This window comes from Diabrotica undecimpunctata, chromosome 8 (assembly GCF_040954645.1).
Source record: "Diabrotica undecimpunctata isolate CICGRU chromosome 8, icDiaUnde3, whole genome shotgun sequence".
Lineage (NCBI taxonomy): Eukaryota > Metazoa > Arthropoda > Insecta > Coleoptera > Chrysomelidae > Diabrotica > Diabrotica undecimpunctata.
In genome coordinates this window covers 136,163,426-136,189,555 of record NC_092810.1, presented here as the reverse complement: position 1 = coordinate 136,189,555, position 26,130 = coordinate 136,163,426, and the positions used below count along the sequence as shown (strand labels likewise).

Here is a 26,130-nt window from a genome sequence, read left to right as displayed (position 1 = left end):
TGGTGGCGATGTATCAATATGCCGTAAGTACATTCCCAAAACTGAAGAGTATTACTCACAAATTTCTAATTAAAGGACATACTCAAAATGAGGGCAATGCGGTTCATTCTACAATTCAAAGAAATGTGTCCAGAGCTTTGAAGTGTCCAATTTATGTGCCTGACCAATATACAACATTAATAAAAACTGCAAAGAAAAAAGGGCCACCTTATTCATATAAAGAACTGACTCATGAAAGTTTCTTTGATCTCAAATAACTTGTTTGTGGAAACTACACAACTAACGAAGATGGAGATAGGTTCAAATGGTGTCAAATAAAGATAATTCACATTGAAGCGTTCAAATCTGTGATGACATTAAAAAAAACAGCAAAATTCTAGTAATTTTGATAATACACCAGAGACTATATTCCCAGAAGCTGAAAATAGCACAACCAAAGAAACGGGGTATTCCTAACCTGATAAATAAAAATATCATACCAAAGTATTATGAAGGATTCTTTTTCAATCTTTAATATTGATGTTCAAGTATAGAGTTACACAGATTTTTATATACGGCTGATTCATTTTTCTCGCGATTTATTAGTGTTTCTCAGGGCCGCCGCTAAGGTATTGACCGCCCGTGTGCAACTTAATATTTGCCGCCCTCCTTGAAACACTTTAGATTTAGACAAACATACTATTATTTAAAGAAATGTGCAGAAGATGCATAATATAACATAATAATTTGTAAATAGATACTTACTTGAACATTTAGACTAATCTCCATGATCCAACATCCATATATTATCCTAATGTACCTATATCCTAATGTATATCCTAATATCCTAATATCCCATCCTAATATCCTAATTTAAACATCCTTTATCCTAATTTAATAATTGTTTATATGAGCTGCACCGGATTCATGTCTTTTTAAAATAATAGCTAAATGTTGCCAGTCACTTACCCCATTAATTCCACTAAGTAATTGTCGGCTGCTTTCATCACAACAAAACAGTTTACAAGGTGCACAAAAAACACCATTTAGTGATAATGAGTAAAGTAACCACGAGCAATGAATTTGGTCTTAATTAGGTAATGTGCGATAATAATAAGTTTATGAAAATTTCCTATTATTTGTATCTCTGGGAAGTTAATTTTTGTAATTTGCTGAGGAAAATGTTCAACAACAAATTGACCTTTACTTGGATTCATATTTGAAGGCCATTTTCCGAGATCATCTGAAACCAAGTATATACTGGAGCTTCCTACACTGCAATCCAGATTAACTGGAACATTAATTGTTCTGTCTTGGTTGGTGGTTTCAGGTTCAGCGGTTTCAGCATCAGCACTCGCACTATCGCTATTATTGTCATCAAATCCTCCATCTCTATTCGTAGGAATATTCAATTGTTTGGTACTTTTTTCTATGGTTTGGACTTCGCTTGAAGTTGAAGGTCCTAAATTTATATCCGAGTCTTCTATATTTTCATGTATGTTTTTCATCAAAAATGATTCCAGTGCACCGCAAGTTTTTTTTTCTCCTCAGTTTTTGCCTCTTTTATTTTTCTATATTGAAAGCCTGAAAGTCGTTTTCTTTTTCTTTCGGACATTTTGAAATTATCACTTAAGAACGAAGCCGGGCAAATTTAACAAAATAAATCCAAAAACACTTCAAATAAGTTGTCCAAATAGTGTTTCTCCTAATAATATATAGCCATAACGTGTATACGAATAAAATTGCTCTGATCTCGACGTTACTTCGAAATATAGTACCTACTGTGCAAAAGAAACGGGTACACTACATATTATATTTTACAAACAAAATCGTTTATCAAAAGCGTGTCTAAATTCATCGAATTCTCAACTAAGACTGAACATAAGACATAATAACCCATCTATAAACATAACCATAGGAACAATATTACAGAAAACAGACACTTTACAACCACTTGCCTAAATTCTTGTAAAGTATCTATGTGTGAAATCCCTAATAACTGAAGTCAGAAAGTCGCCAGCCGCTTTGAATTAAAAAGTATTCCTGAAACTGCTTTATGACTGTACCTGCAAAAGGGCGGCAGTTCATACAATAAATAATATTTTCTTACATTTTTTTAGATTAGGATGAAAAAAAGAAGTATACATGATAAATAAAACGCATTTGAGTATTATCACGTACTGAATAATTATTATTGTTTGAAATATTAGAGTTCACAGAATTATCTGAATTATTACTATTTAATTATTTGAATTTATTTTCGTTTTAAAAAAGTATTATCATCAGTGGACTGCTTTTGGCCGCCCCTATTGTTGGCCGCCCGTGTGCGATGCACACTTGGCACACATGGTAGCGGCGGCCCTGGTGTTTCTAGTCGTTTATTTAACTAATAATGTTCAATAAATACAAATTATGACCAAAATGTGACAGTTTTTATTAGCTAGTTATAATTGTACGTTGTATTAGTAAAAATAATAAGTAATTTTTGAAATGCTTTTAATAAGTTATCAGTACCTATCTTTGTACCTTGAGAATAACTAGTTTTAATATAAGATACAGAGTTTTATTATGTTTCCGAAACCAATACATACTTACCTATTTAGTTTTAGCATTACCTTTTGTTATTTTTATAGCCTGGCATTGTCATCTTTTTTTTGTAATAATTGTACTAAAATCTACATAAATTAATGACAAAAACATTGATTAAAATGTTTGTTTCTTATGTATGTGTCCTTTTATTTTAAATATTTACGATGACATTACAAATATTTTTTTATACAGAAGAGACATATCTGCTAATATCACTTTCAGAAAAATACTTACGTTGTATCTGAATACAATATCAAATACAGTTTAAATTTACCTTTCTAACAATATTTAACTTGCATATAAATGATATAAAATAATAAAATAAAAGAGAAATGAACCAAAAATAAAGGTCAAAACATTGCATAGCTACCCTGTAAAAACTGTGATTTTGGTTTGTGGCTCTTTTGTATTGAAGTAGCGACAGGTAAAAGTCTTAAATTCACATATTTCACAATACATATTTTATTTAAGCCGCCCGTGCTGTAAATTTCCTTAAAATTTGTATTTATTACTCGATTGCGAAGAGATTATAATTAAACGGCAACTGTAGGAACTAAAAATGAAGAGGTGCATTGTGACGAATTTTATAACTTCATGTAACGTCATGTAGATTAAACATAAATACTCTTAAATAAATTACTTTATTGTTTTTCTCTCATATATACATTTATTGATAAAAAAATTTAAATTTATTAAAATTTAAGACAACCTGTATGCAAACATTTCTTGGCAAATAGAAAATTAGTCGACTCATACCGAATATCCTCGAACTAACTTGGTTTGATCGAATCACAACAGTACGCGCCAAACTTTCATACAAATCAAAACTTTCGGTGTCAAGTTTTCAAAAGTGTCAGTATCCGCTTATTTTTACAAACAAATCTCAAAAATATGGTTAATTCTCCTGCAATCGGCATTGATTTGGGCACAACGTACTCTTGTGTGGGTGTATGGCAGGGAGGTAAAGTAGAAATTATAGCTAATGATCAAGGTAACAGGACGACACCAAGTTATGTGGCTTTTACCGATTCAGAACGTTTAATTGGAGATGCGGCGAAAAATCAGGTCGCTATGAACCCGAACAATACAGTATTCGATGCAAAAAGGCTAATCGGAAGAAAATTCGACGATCCCAAAATCCAACAAGATCTAAAACATTGGCCATTTAAAGTCATCAACGATAACGGAAAGCCGAAAATACAAGTCGAGTTCAAAGGTGAAATGAAAAGGTTCGCTCCAGAAGAAATAAGTTCCATGGTTTTGACTAAAATGAAGGAAGTAGCCGCTGCATATTTAGGAAGAGACATAAGAGACGCTGTAATAACAGTTCCGGCATATTTTAACGACTCGCAACGGCAAGCTACCAAGGACGCCGGTACAATTGCAGGTTGGTACACATTATTGATTTCTCATAGTTTTTAAAATAATCCTTGCATGTCCTTTTGCAAAAGTCGTCCGTAAGTGGGTGGTCATGTTTTATGCATCATATGTAGGCATGGGTGGAGAGTTCTAGAATGTTTTTGTTTGTGTTTAATGAAGCACGATGGGAACTCAATTATTTGCTTTAGTGCGATTCAGCGAGCTCGAAATTGGAGTAGATTTCATTTGATTACCGTAATGATTAGCAATTAAGTTCCGAACGATTACATATCCGTTTTAGTTAAAAGACCACTGACCTATGATTATTATTTTTTTAAATGCTCATCAACAGCCAAGAAAGAAATTTATTGAAATGTACGAGTATTCTATATTTTTTTGCAGATTTTCTGAAGTATTTCTACAATACTTATTTTGTTATGTTTGTCTGTCGTTTATCATCAGGCTCGGACTGGCTCAACAGCGCTAGACTGGCGTCTTTGTTAGCATCTATCCATAAAAAAATTTACTCTGAGAAAATTTTTGAACCTTTACCGAAAGATAATGCAGCTACTGTTCTCCTAAAAAAATTCTTTACTTGCTCCCGATTTCGCCGTTTGATTAATTCATTGGTGCAAAGATCAATTGAGTACCTGTGATGTTTTTGCAAATTACAACTCATATCAGGTGGTATAATATAATCAAAGGCCAACGCACATAGCTCGAAAATGGGTAACCCTCAAAAAACATTTTTACTATTCGGGTGCCGCGCTGTTATTATCAATATCCGCTGATTCTGTTATACGTAATATTAGAGTGTTTCATTCCACAATTGGCCTAACATTATACGGGTGCAGTTTTCTGCGCACGCTAACTACAATTTAGGAAATTTTATATTTTTTTATATATTGCTTCATTTTCTTTTAATTTGTTTTGTATTAATTAAATTAAATGAATTATCACGTGTACTGAGAAGCTAGAATGAGCCTATAAAGCAAATAAACTTTTTTTGCAAAACGTATTTAACCATACAATTCTCAGAACTCATATTTTTCTTATCAACGAAACTTTTCGGAATTAAGTAATTGTTTTGAAAACTGTGTGAGTTATTGTAGTATTCTAAACTGTTTCTGAGATATCTTAGTATTATACTGGCTTCCTCACAGTGAAGTCTATTTCTTAATAACGATGGAAAAATATCAAAAGTCTGTTCAAAATGTTACATTGCTGGAAAATGGAGCAAGCCAAAGGGATGTGGCAAGACAATTGAATGTTAGTCGTTCAACTGTGCAGAGAACTGAGAACTCACCAATGATTTCTTGAGACTGAATCTCATTAACAGTGACCCGGTACGGGTGCCAAAAGGGGGACAACAGTCAGAGAGGATCGTGTTGTTATTACTGGTGCATTGCGGGACCGGACTCAAACTGCTAGAATGCTCCAAAGCCATATTCAGCAAGCCGAAGGACCAGTACTCACCATTTCTACTGTTTAACGAAGGTTAAAAGCTTGTATTCTATGTTTAGTTGATAGTTTATTGTTAAGTGTGCTCTAGAATTAGTAATAGAGTAGAATTCATCTTCTGTTAATCTAGTAACTTTGTTCTTGTTGTTGTCTCTTGTTGTTTTCTCTTGTTATGTTGTTAACTATGTTATTATTTGAAGCAATGAAAAAGAGAACATGGTTTAATAGCTTGGAATCCAGAAACGGGGCCATTACTTATTGCTGCTTACAAAAGACGCAGACTTGTATTTCCTGGTGAACCCGTCAATTGGAAAATAGACGTAGTAATAGACCAAAGTAATGTTTTGGTCAGGGATTTCTTTTGAGGCACACACGGATCTCGTCTTAATTTAGAGGGACGAATTAATAGCACGCTGATACACAACGAAGATCCTACATCATATCATGTGATACCATATGCCATACAATGCAAGATAATGCGAGATCACACACGGCAAGGTGTGCTTCTTCTGTATACACTCAACCAAACTTATATGGAATCATCTGATATTTTTTTGTTATTTTAAGCGATTTTAAAAAACCAACCTATGAAGCCAAAGAATGTTAATTTTAAAGCAATTTTATTACCAATACATAAAAATTAAAGAAACATATAAATTCTTAAAAAAGTAATAGAAATGATTTGTTTTAAAGCCAATAGCATACAAAATTTCAATTTACAAGGAATGACGTTTAAACTGTTGTTATTTATTTATTTTTTTAGTAGTCAATGTTACTCACACTGCCTTCTCCAATTTGAGTGGACATGCTCCTAAACAAATTGTCAACATTTTATTGTGGTAGGTTATTTCCTTTCTTCAAGAGCAGTTTGTACTAGCTGTACGGTGTTTTGGGGATTATCCCGGCGAGGTCTTATTCTTTTTTAGGTATATCCCACAAATGCTCTATAGGATTAAGGTCGGGTGAGCAAGCAGGCCACTACAGGGAAGTCTGTAGTGACTCTATTGGCATGTGGAGGTGCAATATCATGCATGAAAATTAAATTTTTCCCACTGCACTCTTTCAGAGTCTAACTCCAGGTTGTAGAACCAAATCAACATACCTGCCAGCTATTAAAGTTGGTTAAATGGAAATTAAAGAAGTTTTGTCACCAGCAATATTATTATAAGAACATAACACTTCCTCTTTTATGTCTGTGAACAGATCTCTATGTTTCCATTCTTGCTTGTCTTCCTCGCCCTCTAAGTACACGAATGCATCGGTAAGATGGTTTACAAATCCTGGTTTCGTCTGAAAATAGCACATTTTGCTAATTTTCAATGTTCCAGTTTTGTTATTGAAGACAAAAATTTAGGCGTTCGATCTTATATAGTATAACTACTGTATAGTCTTTGGGCACAAAGTCTTCTTCTATTATCATTTTAACTGAAACACACCTGTACCTTCCAAAAGCTGGTTTTGGAGTTGCGGGTGAGAAAATGTTGGGTATCTTCTAGCTACTTGGGCAATAAAACGATCGTGGCAAGCCATTGTTACTTTTTGGCCACTTGATCTTGGTCTATTCCTAAGTGCTCCTAATTTCTGATACATAGCATAGGTTTTTGACACAACTCCCTGTGTTACGCCTACTACTGCAGCTATGTCTTTCTGAGACATTCCTTATTCCACAAGACCAATAATCTTTCGCTTTTGCACATCCGTTAACTCCACATAAGGCATATTTTCCTTTTTGAAAGCAAAAGTTAGTTTATTTATTTTCGTTCAATTTACAACTAAAACAAATAATCTATACCGTACCGGACTGTGTTATCTAATTGTTTTATTGGTTTGTTTGTTTTCAATAAAAATCTTTATTCTTCGCAACAATAACAAGTTTAACAACAATAAAAGAAATAAATATTGGTTTGAAATACATATATGGTGATTCCATATAAGTTTGGTTGTGTGTATGTTCTACACCATACTATATACGTTTTAAACTTATTATAACTTCCCGATTCGAATTCAGTATTCTGTTGTATTACAGTATAATAAAATTTAATTTCAAGGGTGTGATTTTATAGATATATAAATATAAAGTTTATGAATAAACGCAACAAATAACCAAGTTATTTACTAACCGGTAGTTCATTATCAAGAACGCACTGGAATATAGCCAAATTGTAAAACTACTATGAATCATAAGTCAGATTATTAAGTGTTTCGTTGTGCATCGAAATAAAGTGTATAATTAAATTTTTATTTTTATTAAGATATTGCATTCTAGCATTGTAGGTAGACAAATAACTATTTATAGGCACAAACAGATGTATTTTAAGCAGTGAAGACAACCAAACTGTATATGGACAGCAATATATGATTTTATGATCGGTGTATTCGCCTTGAATTTGAATCTTTGATGGTCCTTTAGATGGTTATTTTGAAGTTGAACTTCTAGGCCTATCTGTCTTTCGTCTTTGTAGAATACCAATGTGAGTAAGTTGTTCTGCGAGATTTTTTTTGAAACTGAGTAGTGGTATATTATAAAAATTGTTCCCAATTGTCGCTTTATTCATCTATTTAAAAACCAAGAATTAACTACTTCAACATCTATCATGTGAAAGAAAATCCGGTGATACCATTTCTTGCTTTTTATTTTGATTGGATATAACCCCAATAAGGAATCCGGAAGATCTACCCCACCCATATGTTTATTTCTTCTCGTAGTCCTATAAACTATGGTGGGTCTTGGCTGACTGCACAACTTGCTTCCATCTCACACGGTCGTCCGTGATAGTTGGGCCGGTGTTCTTAAATCTGACCATATATTATCTCTCCAATGAATTCGTGGGCATCCTAAGGGCCTTTTCCCTGTTGGGGCATCATACCAGATTAGCTTGGCTAGGTGGTTATTAGTGAGCCTGTCAGTGGTGATTGTCGCTCCGAGATATTTAAAACGCTCCACTCTCTTTTGTCTTGTCTCTTTTGTCTATTAATGCACTATATATTTAGATTTATCTTCATTGATCATAAGGTTTTTTGCCTCTATCCTTATTTTGTTAAAAGTTTCCTTTACGGAGGTAAAGGTGTTTCCAACAATGTCAATGTCGTTCGTGTTTGCTAATAGTAGTTTTGGTTCATTTAATGTTAATAGTTTTCTTCTAATTTGTGCTGTTCTTACTACTTTTTCCAGAATTATAATAAAGACTCTCAAAGACAAAGAGGTGTCAGTACATCTCATTGTTTTAGGCCACTGTTTATTTCAAACGATTCTGATAGTTGGTTACCTATCCTTACTCTGGATCTACAGCCAATTACACATATTTTAACGAGCTTAATAAGTTTTTTTGGAATCTGGAGTTCTGCCATTGCATTCCACATCTGATCCTTTTAATGCTATCGCATGCTTCCTTCCTTTTGTTAAGGTGCCTCGTCTCTCTTAAGCTACTTCATTTACTTGGCTGCATTTTAAAAATCAAAATTTAACTGTAATACATTGACTTCCTTACTGTTTTTGTATAACCATGTCTATCACGTGTTAGTCTATGAAAAATCGATATTAAATTAAACTTTTAATATAAGACGTGATTAAGATGTTTATAATTTAGTTTTGAACAAATCCTTTTCAAAGCACTCGCTGATTAAACCAAAAACTGGACAAACGGAGAATTGAATGGACAGAACACTAAAAACTCAATAAATTCGACCGACCAATGTAGCTGTTAAACGACATTTAAATTTAAATTATTTTTAAATTTTCGGATTTTTTTAAATTCTTTGCAAAAACACACTATCTCTTCGTCTACTTCAAAGGAGCCTATGAGAGTATTATAAGAACTGTATAACGCAATTGTAGACTTTGGGATGCCATCTAAGTTAGTTATTTTGACAAAACTGACAATGCAAAAAGGTAAGCTCGTGTATGAGAAAAGGAGAAAACTCTACGTTCTTTTATAATAATAATGGTCTAAGACAGAGAGACGCACTGGCGTGCCTCCTCTTTAATATTGCCTTGGAAAAAGTAGTCAGGAATATAAATATAAGATTGAATGGAACTATCTTCAGTAGATCGGCACAAATTCTCATATTTGTTGATGATATTCTTATGGTGATCAGATGTGTGAGAGACGTGGTGCAGTGTTTTACAAAATTTACGAACGCGGCAGATGAACTAGGAAACCCTCAAAACGTTTAATAGATAATCGCAATTAACGACTATATATTTGAGCAAATCAAATAATTCACATATCTTGGAGCGCTAGGAGTCACGGCAAGCGACGAAGTAAAAATACGCAAAGCAATAGCAAATAGAACTCTCTAAGTGCAGAGGCTAAGATGAGTTGCACACATTGCTAGGATGTTAGTTAATGAGTACACGAAGAGATTGCCATTCTTTAACCCAGAGGGCAGAATAAGTAGAGGACAACTGCGTAAAAGATAGATTGATAATGTGGAAGAAGACCTTAAGGTTCTAAGCGTTAGTAGGCGAGCGGTTTACCCCCATAAGCACAGCATTAACCGACTAAATTTTATTATGCATTTCTACCACACCTAATCTTTTTTACTCAGTTTTATATATATTTTTTTATAAGTTCAAATGTATTTTTTTTTTATTTTTCTAAGAGAGCCGTGAATTGTTATTAACAAATAACTTATAACAAAAAAAAAACAATTTCCCGAATCTCTTCGAGTAAAATTTTTTAAGACGTATTTCATTGGAATAAATACTTTTTCTATCTTGATAATTTTTCAAAAAATGCTTACTTTTCGAGTAATACGCAATTTTTTGTTAAAAAAATTCTTTAATTAGTGATTTTTGGAATTTTTTCTTAAAAACTACTAAATGAATTGCAATTCCATAAAAAGCTTTATAATCTTTAAACCTTTAACTACAAGTAATAATATTTTGACAAGGATAAATGGTTTTATCTTCTTGCTGGAAACGGGAACCAAATATTATTATATATAATATATAATATTATAACCATTTTTTCAACAAAAAATTGCAAATAACTCGAAAAGGAAGCATTTTTCAAAAAACGGCTAAGAAAGAAAAAGTATTTACTTCGATGAGAAACGCCTTAAAAAATGTTACTCGAAGCGATTCGAGAAATTTTTTGTTATAAGTTATTTTGGAAAAATTTAAAAAATATACATTTTAACTTGAAAAAATATATAGAATCGAATAAAAAAGTTTTGGTGTAGTAGAAATGCTAAAAAAAATTTAGTAGGTATATTCCGTTTCTAAGCTTCTTTTTAGGGGTAAACCTCTCGCCAATAGAAGATGAAGGGAGGTTGCTAGGAATCGATGGGAGTGACGACTTCTCTGCGAGCAGGTCGAAATCCACAAATGATTACCGAGGCAATTATGATAATGATGAGTCCTGTATAAAAGCCGTTGTAATCTTCCGACATAAACAACTGTACTATCGTATATTTTAAAATCGAGTATAGAGCACAAACAGTTGTTTTACGACTAATAATTTATTAAATGGTTAAATTTAATTGCAAGTACATTTTGTTTTAACGTTAATTAAACGTTAATGGAATAAAATTACACGAAAATTTAAACTGTATAGCTATTTTAAAGAAATAATACTGCATTGCAATCCTCCGATCCTTGGTATTATAACTAAATACAAATTTAACTGGCAATAGCAATCACACCAGAAAATTTAGCAAATAAAAGACATTAGCAAACATAACGGCTGCAAAGTTCAAGGATATTTATTTGGGCTAAGGTGCCACACGAAACATTGATTTTAAGAATTATTTGACCTGTATAAGTAAGTTAAATTATTGATTTTGTGACTCTAGTTACACAAGTTTAATAAAATGATATACATTTACTTTCAACCTAGATTCAATTCAACAAAAAAATAGTATTTGAAGTAGATTGTACCTGGTCCAGTGAAATGTTACATTTTTTGTATCGGTGTATCTCATAAACTATAAACCCTACAGAAAATTTTGTCGGACATTATTTGTCGCAAATTAAATTGTCTACAAATTTTATTATGTCTATTATCTTTTATGCTAAAATGGAAAATAAAAAATTTAGTAACAAAATAACTAAAAATGTTTTAACAAATTTTCTTTTCGGCCGTAACTTTTTCTTCTAGTCATTTTACAATAAAATTATGTCAGAGCAATATTATAAAAGGGTTTTACAACGAATCGTTTTCACTACATTTGTATAATTTAATTTAATTAATTTTTCTGGATTTTACAGCACTGCGAAGTTAACAGGGTTCTTGATTCCTCGAAAGAATACGAACCATTAGACTTAGTTTTCTATTATATATATTTATTATTCATGTCATTCAACACTTCTATGTTATCATTCATTTATTAGCAACCCATTCCGCCACCACAAAACTTACCCCACCTCGTGCGCTTGCGTCGCACGAAAAAGCATCAATAGACAGAGATAAAGTTTAATAAGAGCACCATACCAGTAATATTCCAAAATAAATTTCTTGGTAATGAAAAGAGCAAACCAAATTTATAACCTTTTCAAAACTGCTTTATCAGAAGTGGGTTTTAATGTCGACCAGGCTGAATCTGATGCAGACACAGCCGTCATCCATTCTGCGCTTACTGCATTCCAATCCTATGATTCTGTGACTATCGTAGCAGAGGACATGAACATTCTTGTCTTGCTCACGGCATTAGGAAGGGAGCAGTTCAATTATGTGTGTCCAAAGTGTCAATTTTTTTTAAACTTTCATAAGGGAATAAATTTCAGGGAGTTGTTTAAGCCACAACGTGTCACTCAACACAAAAGTGACTGTAACATACGAAAAAACTCTTGTGTCTTAGTGACTTGAAGACAGGACATACCTTAGACTTTAATAATGTAAAAATCTTGGAACAAGTTGATAATTATAAAAATCGGCTGTTCCTTGAAATGGTACACATTAATAAAACTCCTGAATCTATCAATTATAAGACAGACACCAATCATTTAAGTAATATCTACTGCAACATACTAAACAATATATGATATGATAGATCTTAACCTTTAAAAACAAGCAAACTCAATTTACCATATTCTTGATTCTTTCTCAATTCTCTACTATTAATTCCATCTTTCCACTTTATAATATGGATAATATTGTCATAATAATTGTTTATTTGAACTTATTCACTAAAAATTGTTCAATGGGAATTCACTCTATAAAATATTGCGGTTACCATAACTCCTAAATAAAAATCAAACAAAAATGTCATTTTTGACATGTTCAAACAAAAGTGTTCCATATGTTGTAATGCACACGAGTTTGTAACTCGATAGCTCATATTGCTTTACAAAATTTAGAAACCCTGTATAAATATTTCTTTGAGAGTTTTTCTTTTCAGGAGTAGCACTGCTAATAATTCTTTAGCCGGCATATCAAGAAATTCCATCCTGATGAAAATACATAATTGGCAGTATCAGTTATACCGGTGCGGTGGGCTCATCAAACTGAAAAGATAACTATATAGATTCCATAGTATCACTTTTCAGTTGGGATTATAAATCTTTGATCATGATCTCGATTCGTCTGGTTACAGTTGGGCGGGATAACTCATCATAAAGTCATCAAATAATACATTAGGCGCTTCAATCAATGCTTCTTTCACAACGGTTTTGCCTTAGAAAGTTTTTTTGTGTTCCTCCACTCTGTAGGAAATTTTAAAAGACGCGATTGATGCAGCTACTGATTGTTTGGCTGGCCTAGAGAAGATGGATTGCTTTCCCTTCAAACTACTACAGCAATCTTGCAATTTTCGACTTCTTAACTCACATCTTAAAATAAAAATCTCTTAAACAAAATTCATAACAAACCTAGTACCTGGCGGAAATATCAATATTGGAGACAACGAAGTAGAGCTGGTGAAAAAATACATATACCTTGGACACGAAATAAAGATCACAAGAGACAACCAAACATGCGAACTACGAAGAAGAATAAACCTAGGATGGATATCCCATGGAAAACTCAAAGACATCTTTAAAAGCGATATACCAATTTCTTTAAAACGTAAAACATTTGACCAATGTGTGTTGCCTGTGATGACCTATGGTGTCGAAATTTTGACATTGACAGCTACAACTTCTAAAAGGCTGCAAATAGCTCAGAGGAAAATGGAAAGGTAAATGCTGAGTATATCATTTTGTGACCGAGAGATTGCTTGAGTGGAGGCCGAGCCGTAGACAAGAGAAGTAGAGGAAGACCCCCTACTCGTTGGACTGACGATCTCAAAAAAATGCCAAGAAATTGGATGAAAAGTGCTCAAGATAGAGCGCAATGGACAAAAACGAGGGAGACCTATGTCCAGCAGTGGACGCAAAAGGCTGGGTGGTAACTCTCCCTTTGGCAAAAAATCATTGTCATACTTTTTATGCAGAATTTTTATAATACCTTTTTAAATTTCCATGTTTCGGCAGTGTCATTGAAGACAAATGAAGCAAACGCACTTTTCCTTAAACATAGCATACAAAAGTTGTTCCTTCCAATTACTATTAAAATAGTGAATAGCATATAAAAGTTTCTTTATAAATCTTATAATATTCTCATGAGACTTTAAATTCACATGATTTTGATATTAACTTTTAATCCGACATTTGCAGGTATCAACGTCATGAGGATTATAAACGAACCAACAGCCGCCGCTCTAGCTTATGGCCTGGATAAAAATCTTAAGGGAGAAAGAAACGTCTTGATTTTCGATTTAGGAGGTGGTACATTTGATGTTTCAATTTTAACTATAGACGAAGGTTCTTTATTTGAAGTTAAATCTACTGCAGGAGACACTCATTTAGGTGGCGAAGATTTTGATAACAGGTTGGTCAATTATTTCGCCGATGAATTCAAGAGAAAGTATAAAAAGGATATGTCAAGGAACGCTCGCGCATTAAGACGATTAAGAACTGCTGCAGAAAGGTTGGTATTCAAGTATTTATTGTATTTGTTATTGTGCTTCAGATACTAGACAATCTGGGGGCCTACTATATTATTTTACTTTTAATTAATACTTGAATAAATATTTAATTTATTTAACATTTAAATATCTTTTAGAGCAAAACGCACTTTGAGCTCAAGTACAGAAGCTTCGTTGGAAATTGACGCCCTCTTCGAAGGAGTAGACTTCTATTCTAAAATTTCACGGGCCAGATTTGAGGAGTTGAATTCAGATCTTTTCAAAAGTACCCTTCAACCAGTGGAAAAAGCCCTTAATGATGCAAATATGTCTAAAAGTCAAATAAACGACGTAGTTCTCGTTGGGGGTTCAACCAGAATTCCAAAAATTCAATCGTTACTACAAAATTATTTTAATGGCAAAACTCTGAACCTAAGTATTAACCCAGATGAAGCAGTAGCCTATGGAGCTGCTGTTCAAGCGGCGATCTTAAGTGGAGATACCAGTTCGAAGATTCAGGACGTACTGCTAGTGGACGTTACACCTCTTTCTCTCGGGATAGAAACTGCGGGTGGTGTTATGTCGAAGATAATTGATAGGAATTCCAGAATACCATGCAAGCAGACGCAAACGTTTACTACTTATTCCGATAATCAACCAGCAGTTACTATTCAGGTGTTTGAAGGCGAAAGAGCTATGACGAAGGATAATAATTTATTAGGTAAAAATATGTTTTGGGTTTGATCTAATTAACAAGTGAAGTTTATTAATTTTACTAACATTTGCTTAAGTACACGTTCTTGCCTTTTATCTATTCTATTATGTTTTGAATATCATGATTTTTTTTTAACTTATACATTGATGATGATACTATTTTTTGCTTTTTATTTTTTTCTGTTTCTTTACTCCGGCCAAACTTTCATTATCATCATGATAATTATCATCATCATCATCAACAGCTATTCCATCGATCGTTGGATGTAAGCCTTTTGTGTTCATTCGTCACCAGTCATTCGTTTGATGTCATCAGTCCATCCGGTTTGAGGTACACCTCTACTATTTTTATTTGCCCTTTGTCGCCATTGCATAATTCGCTTCGTCCAACAATTGTCTTTCATTCTTCCTACATGTCGTGCCCAGTTCTGTTTTAACATGGCAATCTTTTGGATTACGTCTTTTACTTTTGATCGTCTTCTTATTTCTTCATTGAATTTGCCATCGCTGAGCTTAATGTTGAGCATTCTCCGTTCCATAGCTCTCTGAGTCACTTGAAGTATGTGAAATAAGTTGTTAAAACTCCATGTTTCAGTTCCATACGTCATAACTGGTAATACATACTGATCGAAAGTTTTTGTCTTTAAAGTATTCGGTAAATTTGATTTAAATACTATTTGTACACTTGACAAATTTTGAAAAAGTCGCGGAACGCCATTGTGTTATTTTATAGGAAACACTAAATAAGGGGTGCAAATGTAAATACAAATGTAAATAAAACACGTTCTTTATCTGCAAATACATGCAAAAACAAAATATAAGAATAAAAACATATTCTAAAAATAGAAATTAACAAAAAATATGTAGATTAGTAAATACATTAACAAATTAGATGTATGGGCATAACTAACATAATAACATAAAAATTACACAAATTTAGTGCGACACTCGAGCCTGATGACTTTTGCGCAAATTTTAGCAATGTCCGGTCTAATATGCGATAACTCTACCCTCATTTCTTCATCAATATTCCCAAGTCTTTCACGTTTCTTTGTTTTTATGTTTGTGAAGGTTGAAAAACCTAATTCACACAAGTTTGAACTTGCAAACTGTAATAATACATCTTTAATGCTCTTGTATAAAGAAGTGGGTGTTCAGCTTGCACAGAAATCCAAAATTCTTTAAGTGACATTTCAGAAAACTTTAGTTTCAGAGTGCGATACGTTGACAAGCATACTAAAGGCGCGTTTTCACGGGTCGATCTGGATTGAACGATTTAGGCAGCGGCGGCCGGCCAGGTGAAGTAGGTGAAGGTGAGGTTCACCAAAAAAATATAATTAAATTGAGACAAATAAATAAAAAATGAAAACAACATTATTATATATAAATTCTGAAATCAATTATTTATTCTCTTTTAATTAATCTAAAAATTAAAAAAGACAACTAGCTTTATTAGCGGTACGTACTTGACAGTCAAGTCCTGACCTGTGTCACTAGCCGTGTATAATAGGATTCAGGAAGAGGTGAATATAATTTTTGAAATGCAAAATCCATCTGCATCAGCGTTCACGGTTGCCATGGCAACGTGACGTCAGCCTATCCTTAGTGATAGCTGAGGAAACTGGTACGTGCAGTTCCGCTTAAAAATATATTATTCGTCTTCACCCACTGTTGGATGTGTATTTGGTATTCCTATTTTTCGGAAATTTCTCTAAGCGACAATATTTTGAAATTTAGTCCATTATATAGATATTTTTATATAGTATAGTATTTATTAGTTTAGTTTAGTCACAATATTAATTTTATTTGTTTAGTGCACTTTATTAATACATTTCTCTGTGGTTTGTTTCGGATTTCGGATATAAAGTGTTCTCGTAAATTTAGTTTGAACAAAAATAATTTTAGAGAGACATGAATCCAATTAATAACTTCTTCTTTTTCTCCCTATGCCGTCTCCATTAACGGAGTTTGGCGACCACATTTCTAAAAATTTCTCTGTCTTTTGCAACGTAGAATAAATCGTCTACAGTCATGTTTGTCCAGTCTCAAATATTTCGCAGCCATGATTTCCTCTTTCTACCTATTCCCTTTTTGCCATCGACTCTACCCTGCATGATGACCTGCAGAAGACTATATTAAATGGTGGCTAAATTAATGACTTGGTGTGTAATATATTAGAGACTCCATTTAGGCATTGGAAAAATGAAGATAAAAGGGATGTTTTTTACATTGTCGACCAACCAGTCGACCAACCGACCACACTGATCCAGAGTGGTCGGTTGCAATCAGCATCTGACTTACAGTGGGCGGCTGAATCGAAACTCACCAACCCCAGGCGTGGTGTTTATCGCCAAAAAACCCTCAATGAAATGTCGAGGTTCAGAACTAAAATACCCCAGGCAAGCAGAACTGAACAAGAAAAACTGTTTTCAAGTTATTAGGGCCATAAACTCTAAACATTTTTTTAACGAATTTTTTATGAGATTTGGGCTCGAAGTAGGTACCAAAACTCCTTTTGGCTCCGGCAAGCTTTCCTCATCTTCACTACTTTTTCAGGCCACGAGCCGCCGCTGGATTTAGGTCGATTATGAAATCGAAAGCAAATTGAATATGTAAACCATAAATCGACTTGGCCGTTCGGCGTAGTGACTCGATTCGACGGAAGTAGAAAGGCTGTCTACTTTTGACGGGCGATTATCGCCGAATCGATGTCGAACGACTGGAATCGAATGTGTAAACACCTGGTCGAACGGAAACACAACGTACCGGCAGCCGAGTAGAGTACTTCTAGCGTGTATAAAGTTGTTGTTTTTAGTACGACAAGCTGTAATTTTGGGGAAAAATTACTAAAAAATGGTCAGATGCAGACATGGCAAGATTTTTGAATGCTTATCAAAACTATGATGTATTATGGAATCCACAAATTGAGCTTTATCGCAATCTGCAAGCGAGGCGAGCAGTATTGCAAGCAATTCTACAACATATGAATAAACCGAATATGTCTGAAAATGACTTGAAAAATAAAATAAAAAAACATTACCACAACATACAAATTGCACAACAAATTAATTGTATACCTACATTAATCATTTCAAGTAATGCCATTTTGTACCACAATTAATTCAACATTTATCGCCTATCGTGTAAACCTTTTTGCTTTCCACACAGATCGAATTATGGTCGAACGATCCAAATCGTTCAACCTAGATCGACCCGTGAAAACGCGCCTTAACTCTTCTTCCTCTTGTAATGATAGCTGGTATTTCGACATATTAATCGAGATACAAGGATTTCGAATCCAATCGTAATTAACCGTACTTAACCGTTAAGCCTTGAAAATTCGATTGTTTTATTTAAGTATATAATATACGACACAACCTTTAGGTATATTCTAAGTTATATCTAGAGATTCATTTGTTAGATATTTAGCTTTGGTTAGATTTATTTTATTCCTATTTCTTTTGATTTTATATTTAGGTCTAATAGCAATTCCTGCAATTCTTCTCTGTCACAGCCTTATACTGTGTGATCCTGGATGTCACTGTTTTATTAATGAGTAAGTCTACACCGTCTACTGGTTGATTTTCATCTTCTTTCTAGAAAAGTTGATGGCCGTTTTAAGTTCGATATATTGCTTTCCTTTTCATCCTACTTCTGCCAGTACTATTACGGTCCACTTTATTTTATTAATTTCTTCTTCTAATCCTAGCAGCTTTTCTTCCTTACTTAGTGTGCGTATGTTGAATGTAGCTATGAACCACCCAGTTGTGTGATGTTTTTGTGGATATCTGATGTGTCTGTTTCTGTTCTGTTTCTTATCGAATTTCTGCCCCCCCCCCCTCTACAATAAAACTGAAACGTCCATGAAATCGAAATATAACATACATACAATTGTACTGCTATTCCCTTATTCCTATTTATCTCCTGAATTGTATTGTGGAGTTCAATAGTTATAATTTATATCTATATCTTATTTCAATATTATACAAAAGATTAATAATAACCCTGTCTTTCCTATACACCAGTAAGATTTTCCTTACTTAGAAAGGAATATGCTAAAATCCAGGAACCCACCGATGCTAACTTTCAGCTCCTTAATATCAGATGACTTTGAGACAAACACAGCCCAGAACCACACATTCATATAGCACTTCATTCTAGTTAACTGGTTCCATGTTTTGATTTTAATCGTAAAACATATATAGAATAGAAACTAAATAAACATAGAATCCGTTCCGGAAAGGGTAGATGTGCTAAAAGAATCAAAGTACGTTAGAATTCAGCTTCCACATTGCGACTATGAAAGACAAACCATACAACACATAAGGTACTTCTAAATGTCCTTTCCCGGCATATCCAGGACCATCACTTCCTTGAAGCTGAAGCAACACCTGAAGTAATAAACGGGATACGAATTCTCGGTATCAACTTTTAATAAATATATTTTAATGTTATTGCACTATTTGCTTTTCCGTGAAAAGTTTGTAATGTATAGCATTCTCTTTAATTTGTGGCGTACGCTAAATAAATAACAATACGATAGGCAACCAACATTACTAAGTTAAGTAGCCTGGATACAAATTACATGCACAATTGTACTTGTCAGTAGTAACTTTGTACGTATTTTTATTTATTACTAAAAGATAATATATTGAAGAGTAACTCAGCAGTATAGACGATTTTGACTAATCACCGCAAGTTCTGTATTCGATCCCTACACTACTGAAGTCATTGGCATTTTAGAAATTACTAAAATGCCACAAGTCCAATCAGCCTTTATAAAATAGCTTTAAATATAATTAATTATAAGAAGTTTATTTCCACGCTACTCAAGCCTAGCTTGATTATATTTAAAGCCTAGCACAATATTTCATTTAAAATGGTTACTAAAAGACTTCTCAAAAGAAGCTAAATGTATACTTAATATTAGATAGACATATATAAAAAGAACATATATGACAAATGGAGCTATAAAACCATTTCAGAAAATAAAAGGACTCTCACAAAGATCCTGTATATCAACTAGATAGGTACATCTTCTTCTTCAGTGGCTCTACAACTAAAAGTGAATCTTGTATTAGAATGTCTAAGTTTTGTTTTTTGGTTCTTCCAAAGGCTATTCCCGTTTACGTTCTAATTCTAAAGTCTAAAGTAATAGTATTAATTTTATCATTTAACAATATGTATATAACATATGTATATAACATATGTATTGTTATGATTGTTTATTTTGACTTTAATCTTAGTTTATTGAGCCAATAAAAAAATATAACTTATTTGTTATCAAAAGTAAAATAAACTCCTTATATTACCTGTGATCGATGGATTCAAAGATTTTCTAGTTGTCTTTTATCGGGATAGAGAAAAAAGGATAAGAATAAAAAAAATATTATATTACAAAAATTTACGTTTCTTTATTTTATATGAAAGAATAAAACAATTATCAAATTCCGTCGTTATCTTATCAATCAGCATACAAGAAAATAACTCAAATTTTTATAATAATAAGATTTTAAATCTACATACATTTATATTACGTGAAAACCAATTTTACTTAAATTTTTCGTTACTTAAAAAAAGAAACAACAAAACTTTAAACTTTTGATTAGCCTACCAAAACCTTAGTTCTTAAATTTGAATGCTAATGACCATGATGTCAAACCGACCCTTCACAGATATAAAATTCAATTGTACAAACACTTACAGCTTATTTTCTTGTTGAGTTGTATGTTGGAACATACCCAGAAAAGTCACAGTCTCCTCAACGATGTGATCTCTCCTCTTTGGCACCCCGGCTCCTTCCTAACGTCTCTGCAAACCTCCTGCAGACTACACAAAGACACCTGATTCACTTCTCCAAACTCAGCTACTTATTTATGACACAAGGAGTGAGACACATCAAGTTTTGTCAACTTGATGCCGTAAGAATACTTTCACATATACTTTACAAGATGCCCACGGTAGATACAAGGACCTCTTTTAATCTACTTGTTATCTCCTTCTGCAGAACTATTCACTTCTTTTCGTTACGCCGGTATCCAAACTCACGAACCACACTCTATCTTGAGAGAGATATGGGTATAATGAGCCGGGTTTATCAACTACGTGACCTTCCCACTGATGATTTAGGTCACGTGGTCGATAAACCCGGCCCATTAGAAAGAGATGCAGGGACTGCTTTGCGTCAGTTTTCTCTGTCGCACTAGGGGGAACGGAACTGTATTGCAGCACTCAGTCAATTTGTATTATATTGTCTATGAGTCTAATACTCTTCATGTTTGCTCTTAGAGTTCTAGATATCGAAGTCATTTTTCTAGACAGAATCGACAGAAATCTTGTGCTTTCACCTCTATAAGGGTCAAATCAAATGCATATTAGCCTATAATAGACTTACTAACATCATAGTAGTATGTCAACTGGGTGTTAGTACGTCAGCTTTAAATACGATCGAGTGTACTTTGCACTTCACTATAAAAAAAATGGCTTGTGGTTTTCAAAACACCCGTCTCTATACTTGTATCTGTAGATCTTTTCTTAGATTACTTTTTATGAATACTGTTTTAAATAAAGTCATATTTTAATTTCAGGTACATTTGATTTGACTGGCATCCCACCAGCACCACGTGGTGTCCCAAAAATCGACGTCACGTTTGATTTGGACGCAAATGGTATTCTAAATGTGTCAGCCTTAGAGAGTAGCACTGGAAAGTCGAAAAAAATAACCATCAAAAACGATAAAGGAAGGTTGTCCCAAAAAGATATAGAACGCATGCTGCGTGAAGCAGAAGAATATAAAGACGAAGACGATCGCCAAAGGGAAAGAATAGCGTCACGTAATTCGCTGGAAAGTTACGTTTATAATGTAAAACAAGCAATAGACGACGCAGGAAATAAATTAAGCAGGGAGGACAAAAGGAAAGCACAAAATGAATGCGAAAATTGTATGAGGTGAGTATATAGAGCATTTAAAGGAACTAAATCATAACTATGTCTGCTATTTCATGCTCTAAGTACCAGTAGCGCACCTTTTTTTATGATGTTACCTCTATTTTTGTACCCCCTAAAGTACTAAATAGTATTTTGTTGTGTATGGATTCGACAGACTCTATCTGTTGAAAGTAACATGTTTGTATTACTTATGATCTAAGTTTCAAGATTTTCCTTAGTTCCCCTCTTCTATCATATTCTTATGCTTAGGTTAGGGTGGTCCGCAGTGAGACAAAAATCATATTTCTTCAAATAGAACTCGGAAATTTCAAAAAGTCTCACTGTGTACCTCATGCGATGCACAGGGAGACAGTATACAGTACACAGTGAGACATAAGTATTTCAGTTTCCTTATCGAACATCGAGTCACAAAAATTTTATACCAAAGTTAAAAATGTTGCATTGTCGCTTGGTGGCGGTTGGCAATGGCTCTCGAAGCACAAATACCACATCTGGTTTTCTTATAAAAGCGGCATCTTCTACGTTAGAAAAGACAAAAGCGTTGTCTATTTTATTGCTTTTTCTCAAAAACGACACTCTTCATCCTGCTTTTTTACTTCTGTAATTAGAAGAAAAATTAAAAAATATGCAATAATACGAGGTATTATAGCTATACTGTATGAGCACAAATTTTCCTCCTGTTATTGGAATATTCGAATCTTGATCCAGCATAAAATTTTCTTCATCAATTTCCATGTCTGAGGAATCCTCTTTATATTCGACTTCCTCTTCACTTTGAGTTGTATCACTTTCTTCTAAAATATTTCTGCTTTTCGATGGTACGTTCACGTTTTCCCCATTTTTAACGATTTTATATAGGTTTTCCCATAGGTTTTAGTTTTTTGGCTCATTGCCTTCTTTTTGTTCTGTTTTTTCAATGAGTAATTTCTCAGAGGTATCTATTAATACTGCGCTTTTTTTATTTCTTCTTGCCCTCTCAGTCTTCCTTGGTCTTACTTTAGGAAACCCTCGTATAATTTCAAGGAGGTTTAAAAACTGAATGCCTTCTTTTGGCGGAATTACTTGAGCAACTTCAGTTATTTCAGCTTGTAGACTTGGTGTCAACATCATTATCTCCGCTAACAGAATTTATTACAGCAGCATTAACATGACTTGGACCTGGTGCATTAGATCAATCGGTATCTAACAGTCTGTCAGTTACGCTTGCTGGAAGAAAATCATCATCCCCAAATATATCAGGGTTAAGTGGATGAATCCCCGATCTCCCAAATTCTTTAACTGTATTGCTGGGGGTAAAAGCATCCAAAAACGCAAGGCGAATACACTCGGCTATATCGTAAATTTATAAAGGAATACCTGGATTGTTTAGCATCCATTTGTCACATTCTCTATTATAATATTATTTAAACGGACCAAAAACTGTTAGATCAAGGGGCTACATTTTATTGCTACAATGTGAAGGCAAATTTATTATAAAACCTCCAGTCTCTCTAGCCCTATTAACTATTTTTGCAGATATGTGACACTCTGCATTATCATAAATCAATAGAGAAGGATTATTTATTGAACTATTTATTTATTTGATAAAATGTGACAAATAATTTGGAATTAATCCAGCCGCTTTGTGCTGCCAAGCCTAATGTATCGGGAGAAGCACCTTGTAACATATGCGGCTTGAAAAATTTCCTTTTTGTTAAATTCCATAATTCTGGTATTTTCAGTTTATTTACAACAGAAACTTCATACACCAGTTTACGAACATCTAAAGTCGTTACCCCATTCCCCATTTTGCTACAGGTTTCCCAATACTCTTTAAAATTTTGTTCTTGTTCCTTGTTAAACACCAATCTGCAGCCATAATTAGGGGTCATGGAGATTTCCCCTTCAGTCAAGCGTTTTTTAGCAACATATCTTTGCAACGTTTGAAATCTTACAGCACATAATTCAGACCCTCTTTCCAAAGACATGTTCTCATTTAGAACTAAATTTACCGCCCTACTCATTGATTCTTTTGAAAAGGTAGCAAATTTTGGTGGTTTCTGTTTTCTTACCATCTGAAATGAATATTCTTTTACAAAACTCGGGAAAATGTGAATTCACTACAGCGGCATGTGGCACTAAACGAAACCAATCCACAAATAAAACATCAACTTAATTGAGCGCCAAATCTGAAAGTGAGAAGAAATGTCTTACTGTGTACCGCGTCTCACTGTGGACTATCCTCCTTTACTTTTTTTTCTTGAAGGAAAATACTTGGTCTTGAAATTTGGTACGAAGTAGCTCGTGCAAATAGCCGAATGTGTTGGAAAAGCTCATGCAAAATCCTTAACTCCTTCCAGTATAATGACAGGATTCTAGAAAAGTGGAATATATCCATTTAATTCTCTAATCTTTGACGAGGCAGACTGTTTAACATCAGCAGTATCTGACAGGCTACAACGGGAATATGTCCTCGATTATGAATTACCTAGACCTGCCACTTTCAATTTGGTAAAGTGACTACACCAGGTACTGAACGTGCTGGACCATCTGGCACACAACTTCAGAACGAGATTACTCCAGAAAAAAGTAAACCTAGACCATCTAACATAGGATTTCAGCTAGAAACAACTATGGGTTATAAACTTCCCACATTTGCTAGTCCAGAAGACTTCAGAGGGTATCCAAAATCACCACCCCGTAAAGCTAACAGGAAACCTAGAAAGCGAGGTAAAAGCACAATTATTACTGAAATATCCGAGAAAGATGCATTGACTAGTCAACTGGTCGACTTCGCAGATGCTGATGATAATTGGATTCCTGAAGAACTTGATTATTTTCGAAGTGCTAATAAGGGCGATTTCGTGTTGGCATGTTTTCCTAAAAAGGCTAAAAGGATTATGAAATTTCATATTTACGAAAATGTGAGAAAATGGGTGGTTCTTTTCGCTTTTCTCCACAGCCTGAGTTAGCTCTAATGAATAAAGTTGATATAAAAATGATTTTACCTCAACCCGTTTCTATGGAAAATCAACGCTTGACAGTTTATTACAAATTTAATATTGACTTTGGATTGTTAGATGTTCGATAAGGGCTTTACGTGGTCAAAACATTTTCTTAAAACACTAGATATAATGTTTCACTGTGTACCGATTGTGGTACACAGCGAAACAATTTTTGGTAATTTTTCTTCTCTCATTTTTTTCTTCCTTTTTTTTATTATGTGAATTTTTAGCGAATTTCGTCCTTAGAATGCTAAGAAAGAGTGTAACATACTGCTTTGAAAATTTTCATTTTAATTCAAAAATAATTTTTTTGAACTCAAAAACTTTTTTTTTGTTTCACTGTGTACTACTCTCCCCTACTAATAAACATTTTTGTTCAAAATTAATCAGCTAGATTTCTTGTTTGAAATATTTTTTTCTACGGCGTACAAATTTTTGGTAAATCGATGTTTTCCATTTTTCTCTTACGAGGGGGCTTTAGGTAGAAGTAGAAAACTTTATTACATCTTTTTGGAGTTCCAAAATTGACATTTTCAGCAAAACTCAGCTTGTTCGTATTGCTTTTTAGAGGTTCAATGGCATTTTTGTCTCTGACGACTGGAGTACCTACATGTATTATGTTTGAGAAAAGTTAATTTTAAGGCCAAATCATGCATAAATTTTATGTAATAATCATGAAATAGGGCGCATGTACCTTTGTGTAAAAAAATCGTAAAATTAAGAGAATGTTTTATGTATTATTTACGTGATTGGGCGAAAGTCTCCGTATAATTTAGTCTTTTCATATTTACCCATTTATTTGCCAATCGTTTCAAAATTAGAATTATTTTTTTAGATGGTTGGACAACAATTTTACTGCCGAGAAAGACGAATATGATTATAAACTAAAAGAAGTGACTCGAGTTTGTGGACCCATAATGACGAAGTTACATCGCGGTGGACAAAATGGTCATTATAATAATAATTCTTCCGGTGGAGACCAAGATGGCCCTACAATTGAAGAGGTAGATTAAGCAACTAGCTAAGATTAGAGTTTTTATGTTGCAAAACAATATTCCGTAGATTGAGCTTCCTAAAGTAATTCCACACAAAAAATTAATAGTATTGTTACACTCATTAGAATGAAATGCAATAAAAATGTATTTATTAAAGTTTACCAAGTAAACGTTGTTTGTTTTATTATTTAATGTTGTTAACCCTTCGTTTGGCA

General features: G+C 33.6%; 2 protein-coding genes across 3 annotated transcripts in view; one reads left to right on the top strand and one right to left on the bottom strand.

Moving 5' to 3' along the window:
• LOC140448070 (heat shock protein 68-like) overlaps positions 1-26,100 on the top strand; it is a 39,819-nt gene extending 13,719 nt beyond the window's left edge. The window contains exons 1-5 of one of the 2 annotated variants that reach the window (XM_072541123.1): positions 3,359-3,955; positions 13,985-14,297; positions 14,433-14,995; positions 21,576-21,936; positions 25,756-26,100. In XM_072541123.1, coding sequence (XP_072397224.1) covers positions 3,460-3,955; positions 13,985-14,297; positions 14,433-14,995; positions 21,576-21,936; positions 25,756-25,933 — 1,911 coding nt within the window. In that variant the 5' untranslated portion in view covers positions 3,359-3,459 and the 3' untranslated portion in view covers positions 25,934-26,100. Of the gene's footprint in view, positions 1-3,358; positions 3,956-13,984; positions 14,298-14,432; positions 14,996-21,575; positions 21,937-25,755 lie in introns of those variants that run through there. The other variant, XM_072541124.1, reaches the window with a different exon arrangement.
• The window catches only part of pyd (zonula occludens-like protein polychaetoid), a 242,934-nt gene that overhangs the window by 208,916 nt on the left and 7,888 nt on the right, over positions 1-26,130 (bottom strand).